Source organism: Pogonomyrmex barbatus, unplaced genomic scaffold (assembly GCF_055798465.1).
Source record: "Pogonomyrmex barbatus isolate J1 unplaced genomic scaffold, ASM5579846v1 scaffold12, whole genome shotgun sequence".
Lineage (NCBI taxonomy): Eukaryota > Metazoa > Arthropoda > Insecta > Hymenoptera > Formicidae > Pogonomyrmex > Pogonomyrmex barbatus.
The window spans coordinates 1,809,222-1,819,124 of record NW_028297108.1 but is presented as its reverse complement, the minus strand read 5'-3'; the positions used below and the strand labels follow the sequence as shown (position 1 = coordinate 1,819,124).

The 9,903-nt window shown below is 32.3% G+C and overlaps 1 protein-coding gene across 1 annotated transcript; it reads left to right on the top strand.

Moving 5' to 3' along the window:
• Positions 1 to 4,466: 4,466 nt before the first annotated feature.
• Cnb (centriole duplication and spindle assembly protein centrobin) lies at positions 4,467 to 9,187 on the top strand. The gene is made up of 8 exons (XM_011640476.3): positions 4,467 to 6,605; positions 6,764 to 6,872; positions 6,938 to 7,630; positions 7,734 to 7,960; positions 8,044 to 8,246; positions 8,350 to 8,624; positions 8,695 to 8,862; positions 8,941 to 9,187. The coding sequence occupies exons 1-8, from the start codon at positions 5,104 to 5,106 to the stop codon at positions 9,025 to 9,027; spliced, it is 3,264 nt and encodes a 1,087-aa protein (XP_011638778.2). The 5' UTR covers positions 4,467 to 5,103; the 3' UTR covers positions 9,028 to 9,187.
• The last annotated feature ends 716 nt before the right edge of the window (positions 9,188 to 9,903 follow it).

Genomic DNA, 9,903 nt, shown 5'->3' with positions numbered 1-9,903 from the left:
CAAAATGCATACAGTAAAATTTTTATATTGCACTTTTTTATATAACTGCATGCAAATTTTTGATCTAATCCCGTTCAAACTGCTGTCTTTCTTCATTAATATGTTATACGATCAATCGCACTAATCAATACTTATTGTTTACTGCCAATTTAGAAAGTATTAAAGAAAATTATAAAAATTTTTAAATATCAAAAGCTGACGTCATAAATATTAATAATAAATAAATGAAATGCGCTCTAAAGAAGACGATAGTAATTACGGATAAATTAAGATCTATACCAAATTAAATACACACGTTACATCGGTAACTGCTAAGTATATATTGACAATTTGCTCACAATCGGTGAAAGATCGATATTTAATATATATTCTCTAAAACCATCTTGGATTAAAGGATATTTGATCATCGTCCTCAAAAGATGAGACAATAGAGAGCAACGGGAGAGAGTTTGTACCAATGTATTTTAATCGTGGTTTCGCGTACGTAATACAAGTCTCAGAATGTCAATTATTTTCTTTTACATGTCTTTTGTCAATTTGGAATAACGATATGTACGATACAAGTGACACTCCTAACACCAGAAAGTTTGGCAAACTCTAACGCGGCAGTAAGGTTGCCGCATGTCGTTAACGTATACAGTAATTACATAAAGTGTCGTGCCACCGTGGCTGTCAGGGAAGCGGAAGGGAACGCAGAATGTGATTTGTATACTGTATAGATATATAAATATATTTATCGGTTTTACGAATAAGATTAAAATCGTATGTCCTAAGTAGTCATCGAGTGTCCGTTCACGGTAGTCTTATGATTGTATAGCATACAGAATACAGAGAAAGATCCGTCGCTATACCATGTGCCGCTGTAGATAAATCGCGGTTTCGTGAAAGTTGCAACGATTTCTAACGATACAATCTGATGACGCGCGAATTTGGTGATAGTTTCGTTGATACGCAGAGTGCTCACATATTGTCACGTTGATAACAACTGTTGATCCTGATGAATCCGAAGTACACTTCTTCTTAACGAAAACGTAGTTTTTTCCTAAGAGCCATCTTCGTTCTAAGATTCATCTTTGTTTCAATTCAGCGATTATTTATCATGAATTTTTTATGTTAAGTCTTAAATTAAATTAAGATTACATATTTATAACATTTAAAGTTTACGATTATGAATCCAACATGTCTAAATCTTTTAATTTTTAATATTAAATACTTACACTATATTTATACTATATTTGTAATATCGAGTCGTTACAAGTTTTCGCTAAGACAGAAGTGACTTCAATTTCACCGGAAAAACCGCCATTACGAATTCATCGGCGAAATGTAATGATTTACGTAAAAAGGTTTATGTAAAGTATTGCGCCAATAATCGTCAGTTTATTTTTCGATTGTGATTTCCTTCAATGATGCGCGTGCGACGGGCTAAATGATAATTCGTTATCATTTAACTTCATCATTAAATAATAAAGTTAATCAGTGTTCGCGCGTCGTGTTCACACGCGCAGAAGCGTGTCGTGTTGATCGTTGTAAATCGTATCGTGATGCCGAGCCTGGATATTTACTCTGCCGACGGTTTATACGCAGGAACTTCCGCATAAGCTTCGGATACACAACGGTGCCTCGAATGCAAACTTCATGCGAAATGCCAACATGCGTTCGGGCGCCGTGTCATCGCACGCACGCATACGCATACATATGCACGCCTACCCCTGCATTGTTCAAACTTGCATTCGTTGCATTTTTTGAGGGTATCGTAACAATCCCTTCCCCCCCATGCGCATGTTCAGAATGCTGATCATTGCCGTTAACCCTTAAGTAGGAGCTCTTACGTACAGGTGATGTGAAGGCAGACCACTTGCCTCACAAATGGTTCTATTGAATAGCATATTCTTACAACTATTTCATATAACTATATTAGAATTATTAAATTGTAGCATATTCTTTCAATTTTTTTTTTTCCATTATATTCTCTTACAACAATTGTAACGTATTTTTAATATTCTTTCTTTTTATTCCATTGTATTATATTAATGATAATTTTTTTTTTCTATTTCGAGACAAAACCAACAAATCAATTTTTTATTAAAAAAAAGTTTAATATTTCTCGTTTTTAACTCGTATTGAATTAAATATTATGTAGGGAGTTTTCTATTTGCAAAATGCGCAAGCCCATATATTTTATACGTTGCGTGTCATGTAAAATGCAGCAAATTGATTAAAAGTTGAATAAATTATATTTTTTTTAATGCAACAATATTACGGTCTATACTTAAGAGTTAACGATAAAGAAACTGTAATTATTATTGGTAAGCATATGCGACAGCATTTTCTCGTTAATTTACGCGAGCTCTTTAAAAGGGTCCTCGCAATTGCTGGTAGCGAAAATGTTAGATGACGCAGTAAAAATTATTCGATCGTTCATTGAATTAATATCTTAAAAGCCACCATAATTATCCAGTTTGCATATATTAATTTTTATTGTGGTCTGATAACCAATATTTTTAGAAAAAGCATAATTAAGAATCTATGCTATATAAAATCGAAAAGATGAAAATTTTTAAACTAATACATCAATTATAATATTTTTATCTTGATAAAAATTTATGACATGAATTAATAATATTTATTTATATACAGAACAATACTTAGTAATAGATTTTAGACCGAAATATTTCGATTTTTAGCTAATGCAATAATTATGTTCGGTATAAAATATCAATTTTCGAGAGATGGTTATAAATGCAAAACGTCAATATATAAAGCGGATTTTAAATCGATTATTGAGATGTGTCAAATAAACGATCGACTACTTTTTAATGCATCCATCATATTTCATATCTGACGCTGTTATAGATACGTGGTATAGCCTAATGTGATATTCATAATATTATAAAAAAAAGCTTCTGCGTCTGTCCTCTTTTTGTCTCTTTCTCTCTTTCTCTTCTGACACACGCGTGTATTTCGCAACACGATACGAGAGTACACGCGACACAAGACCGTTTCACGGTGTACCTTAAGCAGGTGTATAATATTACATAAAAATGAGATAAATATTGTAGTCCACCGAGAAGAAGCGCATTTGCATTATGAGAACTTAATAAAGCGATACGTTGAAGAATATTCTTTATTTTTTTTTCTTTCAATCAATTATTTCCAGGATATTCACACATTTTTTACATGTCAATATATTCAGCTTTCATAATTCAACAATATAACAGACAGAAGATAAAAAAAGAAAATTGATAACAACTTGTAATTAAAGTTTCTTGTATCAAAATGCATAAATAGAGGAGGATAGTTTTCTCACTTTCACTCATCCATAATGGAGATAGCAGATAAGGGAGAAAATAAAGTTACTATAAGTTATGCGAAATTTCAATTCCATTTTCCTTATATCTTTCATATTACGTTAGATTCCATATCTAAGTTAGGAAAAAATGATAATGATTTATTCTATGAAATTTATGAAAGAAATTTTGAATTCAAATTTATACGTGTATCGGATCTTTTTCTTTCTTTATCATCTATCTTTCTTTTCATTCATTCATTCTTTATCATCTTATAATGCATTTTTATCACATTCAGTTATTTATTATTTGTACGAAGTAGATGTTTGTAGAAATTTTCATCATCTTTTTCATTTAATTCTCCATCTGCCTTCTGTTGATATATCGGCTTTATGCATCTGCGACAGTCGATATACAGATAAAAGGTTCAAGATAGTTAAAAGTAATTATTAATGGACGAAGATGATCATTATACAAAATATATTAGTAAAAGAATAAGACGTCTGCTATATATAGTATAATATTTAATTATAATTTTCTTGTGATCTCTCATCAACATGGTTTTCAAAATATCGATAGTTGGTAAATTATCATTATACATTTTATTAATAATTGTTGATATTAAAACTTAATCATCAACACTGATCAACATTGAAAATTATAAAAATATATAAGAAGCTAAAAAAAATACAAAGTATATAAAAATGTTTGTAAACATGCAGTATCACACTCTCTTCTCCGATTTTTTTGTAATTTTGTAAATTTGTATTTTCATGCGTAAAATATATTCTGAGAGGAAAAATCGCTCTTAACCTTTTTTTTATTTTCAAAGTTTTTTAACGTTAGTTAGAAAATGATAATTTATAGCTGCATATTTATCATATTTTTGCTTTAATTAATTAAAAACACAACTTATTTTTTTATATAATTTAAATTATAACAGAGAATAATTTGTAATTCAAAATTTATATTCTTTTCATTCTTTTTATGTGGATAGAAGTTCAAATATTAAAAAACTTTGAAATTAGAAAAGAGAAAACGGCACTTAAGCGATGATTTTCTTTTTCAGAATATATTCTACGTATGAAAATACAAAGAAAAATCGGAGAAGAGAGCGTTATATTGCATATTTACCAAAATCTTAATATCTTAAATTTAAATCTTAATATTCAATCTGATTGGAATAAAATAGATTAATTATCAAAATGAATTAAATTTGACATAGGATTACACATCAAAGGTACTCAACAGAGAGGAAGCTAATCGAAGAATCGTGATTTTGCGATACTGAACAGAAGAGATACTCTCAAATCCCTGCTCTCAATCACATTATTTTTAGCTAGCACTTGTTTGTTAGTTTGATCGAGTTTTCGGATAAAAGGGAAACGCCGCGAGCATTCCAATATGAGTATCGAGTTCACTGAACTGACGAGGGCGTCCGAGAGCGTAATGTTGACTTTTGTGGCGCGTGAGTGTCGTTCAAGTTTGTTTACAAAATTTCGGAACTCTATATATATATACCTTCGCGATGCAGCTTGTCGGCAACGGATTAGAAATGATTAATCGCCATTTATGATCCGCTACTCGGACACACGAAATATACTTCGTATTGCCATCTCGTCATCGTGTGGATATACGCTGCACGAAGCCGAAACCTAACCTAATCCGGTACGGCGCATCCAACTACTTCTCTGTTGTATACAAACATCAATGACGGGACGGGGCTTTACGAGTGCTTTGCAAATATCGACTGGCCTGTGTTAAAGCCGGTTAATAATTCGCTACCGGTGGCAGATGACTGTTTAGATGGATAATGAGCGAGTCCGATGACACGGATGTTCTGCTCCTGATCCCGCCCGATATATTCCACGTCCCGTCGTCTGATTCCGACACCAGTTCGTGCAATCACGGGAGAACGGATTGTGGCAGGACCGGTGTTATCTCGGAGTTGGTGGGGCATATGCAATCGCTGGAGTCCCGAATTTCCGCTATCGAGTCCAGGGAGTCCAGCAGTCTGGACGTATCCGTGCAAAACAGTTTGCTTAACGATTCACAGCCGTCTTATCCTTACCTCCGGCAGACCCTACCTAGAACCAGGTTCTCTGCAAGTCAGAGTGCCAGCTTGCAAAATACCCCAGTGAAGCCGCGTAAATCTTTGTCGGTCCCTTCCACTCCCAATGGGTATTCGTCGCAGTTCTGCACTAACTCCTTGAAGAAAGACCCAACGCGATCTGCGTGCTACGTTTCGACAGCTGCTACTTCTAATTCAACTAATACTAACACTCTCACCTGGGCCAAGCATGATGCTCTAACATCATATTCTGACTCTTCTGTGATACCTCAAACTTCCTGCGGTACTGGGCTTTTGCATGCCACTGATATGTCCGCAAAAAAGGATCCCTGTTCGTCCCTTCGACCAAATGATTGTTCTACAAATAACTTGTATTATAAACCCTTCGCTTCTTCCTCATATTCAACAGTACCTCCATCAAATTCATCTAATGCATCATTAGGTCAACCACTGGTTACACGTTCCAGAATAGTACAAGAGATGGAACTATCGGAGGTTGATGAATTGCTTCAAGAAATGGAAGCCACTGAATTAGAATTATCAAAGAGAATAAATAACACTAGCGGATATCAATATCGCAATGAGGTAGTTCATCCAACGTTATCAAATCAAACTGTTGCGACTACTGCAAGTAGTCAAGAAAAGGAAGTACAGCATAAGCCTGGACCACATCGAAAATTAGATTTTCAACCATGGGAGAACAAAGATACTCAACTTACTGATATGTCAGCGTTTTCTCAAAAGAAATCGAACAATGCATTCCCTGATGTATCATTACCGTATAGCGATTCATTCCATCTAAATGAAACTGATAAAATGATCTCTGAATTTAAGACATGGGAACGAAATGTTCAACAACCTATTCCAAAACCAAATGGATATACAATAGGAAGTGTAAAAAATGTAGATCATTCGTCTAATGTAACGTCTGTTCCAATTGAGAATATTAAATCAAAAGAATCAATATCAGATCCACATATTCTAACAACAGATGAATCGAGTAAAAGCAATGTTCATATTCAATTAAAATCTTCCATTACGAATACAGATTCCACCTCACATTTTAATGAATTAGTTAAACTTTCTGGCATGATGCCACAAAAAATTGTACAATCCAATAATTCAGAATCTTTACTAAACTTTGGTAAAACATCATGTTATAATGGAAATTTATATGATAAAGAAAAATCTGACCTTGGAAAGAGCTCGGTACATGTCGGAACAAATACAGATCTTCATTTAAGGTAGTTTATAAAATTTCTGTTGTATATTAATTTTTTTTATTAAAGTATTAGTATCATTTAATTAGTAATATTAATATCAGTATTTATAATTTTTTAATAAAATATATTGAATTTTTATATGAATAAAACGAAATTTTAATTATTCTATTTGTTTATAGAAAATGTCAACGACTTTTGTCACTTTCGGATTTTTGGGATTCTAATCCAACTAGATCACAAGAAGAAATGCTTAGGATTAAGATCGAAGAGGAGAAATTCCGTAGAGAGGTATTGTATATATAAATGTGTGTTATGTGTACTTGAAAGAAATTATTTTATATTTTTTATTTTAGCATTGTGAGCATCTAATTCAGGAACTTCAGAAACGTTTGTTGGAACAACAGGAAAAAGTAGCAGTAGCAGTTAGAGTCGATAATGAGAAAAATGTCTTGATATCTCAATTCCATACATCTTGGTCTAAACTAAAACAACAAGTCGAAATATTAGAAATTGAACATAAAAACTCACAGACTAATTTACAAAATATCACCGAAAAGCATCAATCTGAAATTTCTGAACTTCAAACTCAAATAAAGCGATTGGAAGGAGAATTATCGAAAGCTTTAGATTTGGCTGCTGGATATAAAGAAAAGAGTGATGCTACGGTCAAAGAGAAAATTGATTTACTCAAAGCCCATGCAGATGAATTAGAAAGTTATAAATTATTGGTCCAAGAAGCAGAAAATAGATATGAACAAATGAAGACAGAATTTAACAAGTTATTAGAAAAGAATCAACAGAACGAGGAAACATTAAGAAGTGTTCAAGTAGAATTGAACAAAGAACGTTTAAGAGGAGGTGAGGTGCGGAGTGAAATGGGTGTTATTCATAAAGCACTGGATGCTTGCGAAGCTGAGTTGACAGTGCTCAGACAGGAAAAAGAAAATTTGCAACTTAAGCTTAAAGAAGAGATAAATAGAAATTCTATTTTGGAACAAAAAAATTCATCGTTGCTTGAATCTATTGACGACGCTAAGAAAGCAGAAGTAATATATTATATATTGAAATATTTGTTACAGTATTATTACAGTTGTTACAGTATTAAGTTATTTTATAAATAATGTTTGTTTATAACGCTTATTTTTTCAGAAATTAGCTAAAGACGAAATCAAATCTATTGTAGAGCAAAAGGAAAAAATCCGCGCAGAATTACAAGAAGTTTATCAGAAACAAGTTGATGAAGTGGTAAAAACAAAATTACAAGAATTTCAAACACAACTTGACAATGCCGAATCAGAATTTTTAGAGGAACTGAAAACAAGGCAGCAAGTTATAGCTGAATGCGCTGCCAGGAAAATAAAGGATGTTATCGATAAGTTCGTTTCTTATATCCATTTTTATACAGCAGCATATAATAAACTGATTTAATCTTTTAAAATTTTTAATTTGGTTTTTTCAGACATCGTTTAGAGATAAACTTGTTGGAAGAAAAACATAAAGAGGAAAAACGATTATACGAATTGCAATTAGCTGAAGCTTTACAGAGATCATCTATATTAGAGACACACTTGAATTCTCAGCGTGCAACTAAATCCCAACTTGCGGAACAATTGCATTCCGTTATGCAGAAGCAATGGCAACAGGCTCTGGATATTATATCAGGTTAGTCATATGATATATGTTCAAATTTACATATAATTATTTGTTTGTATTATTATGATTATACCGTCAATGTGTTTTATGTACACATTAAAAAATGTTACAGGCGGTAACATGGATAACCTTACTCCGATTCAACAACTTCATGCAAAAACATATCTTGATTTTAAAGGCCCTAAAAAGTCTGAATCAATGCCAAACTGTTACACTAAACTTTCTCAGGGATCGATAAAACATATGGCTCAACCTTCAGAGGTACAAAATCTGATCAGTAGACCTGAAGATCAAAATGAAAGCGTAATAACAACGAATTCTACTGAAAATACGCCGTTGATCACTAGAACTGCATCTAAAGACGATCTTCGAAAATATGTGAAAATGGTGAGAAAAATTAAGATTATAGACGATAATCTTAAATATTGACAACCAAATGCAATGAAAACTTTTACAGATTGCAGAAATGCATTTAGCAAAAGAAGATAAAGATAAAAATCCAAAACCCAGGAGCAGCATTTCAAGTCCGCCATTAGAATGTAGGGAGATACCGCGAAAACATTATTTAAAAAAGGAATTAAGTATAATGAGTGAGGACAGCATTATGTGGCAACCAGAATCCGAGGTTTGTTTCACGCTGTAATTAATTGACAATCCAAATATACATATATAATGTATATAAATAATGGTATTTTATTACCAGACAACACACGATGTTAGTGAACACATACCTCTCCCACAAAAAATTACAAAAATAGATCAGCAAAGGAACAAACCTCCTTGGAAATGACGCATAGCCTGTGACGATATTGAAGGTGTGGATGAGCTTGATTGTGGTAGTTCAATTCGGTACAGTGTACTTAATTAGCAGTAGTAATAAGTTTTATATGAAACGAATATCAACATCTATTTTTCAGAAGAAAATATTGAATAAAAAAGATTTTTACATATATTGCATTATTTTGCTTAAATTTCCACACTTCTCTATCCTTTTCCACTTTCTTATAACGGAAATGTAACATTTAATATTATTTTGTATGTTTAAAATGAAAAAACTAACGATAATTTCCTTTTTATAATTTCAGATAGTATATAGATATATCATGTACATTAAAATACTTTCTGGTAACAATTGAACTAATTAGTATTAATCTAACATGTATATCTTTATATTAGATATTCTTGAATCTTCGCATAATTTTCACATATTAGTTTTATTATTTCGAAATATTTTCATGAATACGATCGTCGAGCGCGTAGAGGAAAAGGATGTGTGATAAAATAAACTGGCAAATTGATAAGGTTATCATGTAGCGAGAATCCAGTATGCGTTCATTGTAATTTTAAAACGATGAATAGTTTCATACGCTCAAACCCTATTAAAGATATATTTATGCGTATGTAAATATCTTTTTCTTTTTCTCTCTCATAGAAGTTATATATAATCATTTAATAAACAGATTACGTAATTCAACAATTTGCGGTTAGTGTTGATAAAGTTTTTTTGTCCGGATAACTCATCCAGCGATAAACTTCATAGTCACTTACAAAAGCAACTAAACTTAAACTTAGATGACCTGAATAATCAGATCTGAGTCGTAAATTTGTACGTCATTTTTTTCTTCGTTGTCGAAGCGACAACGACGAAAAACTTTGAATTATCTAA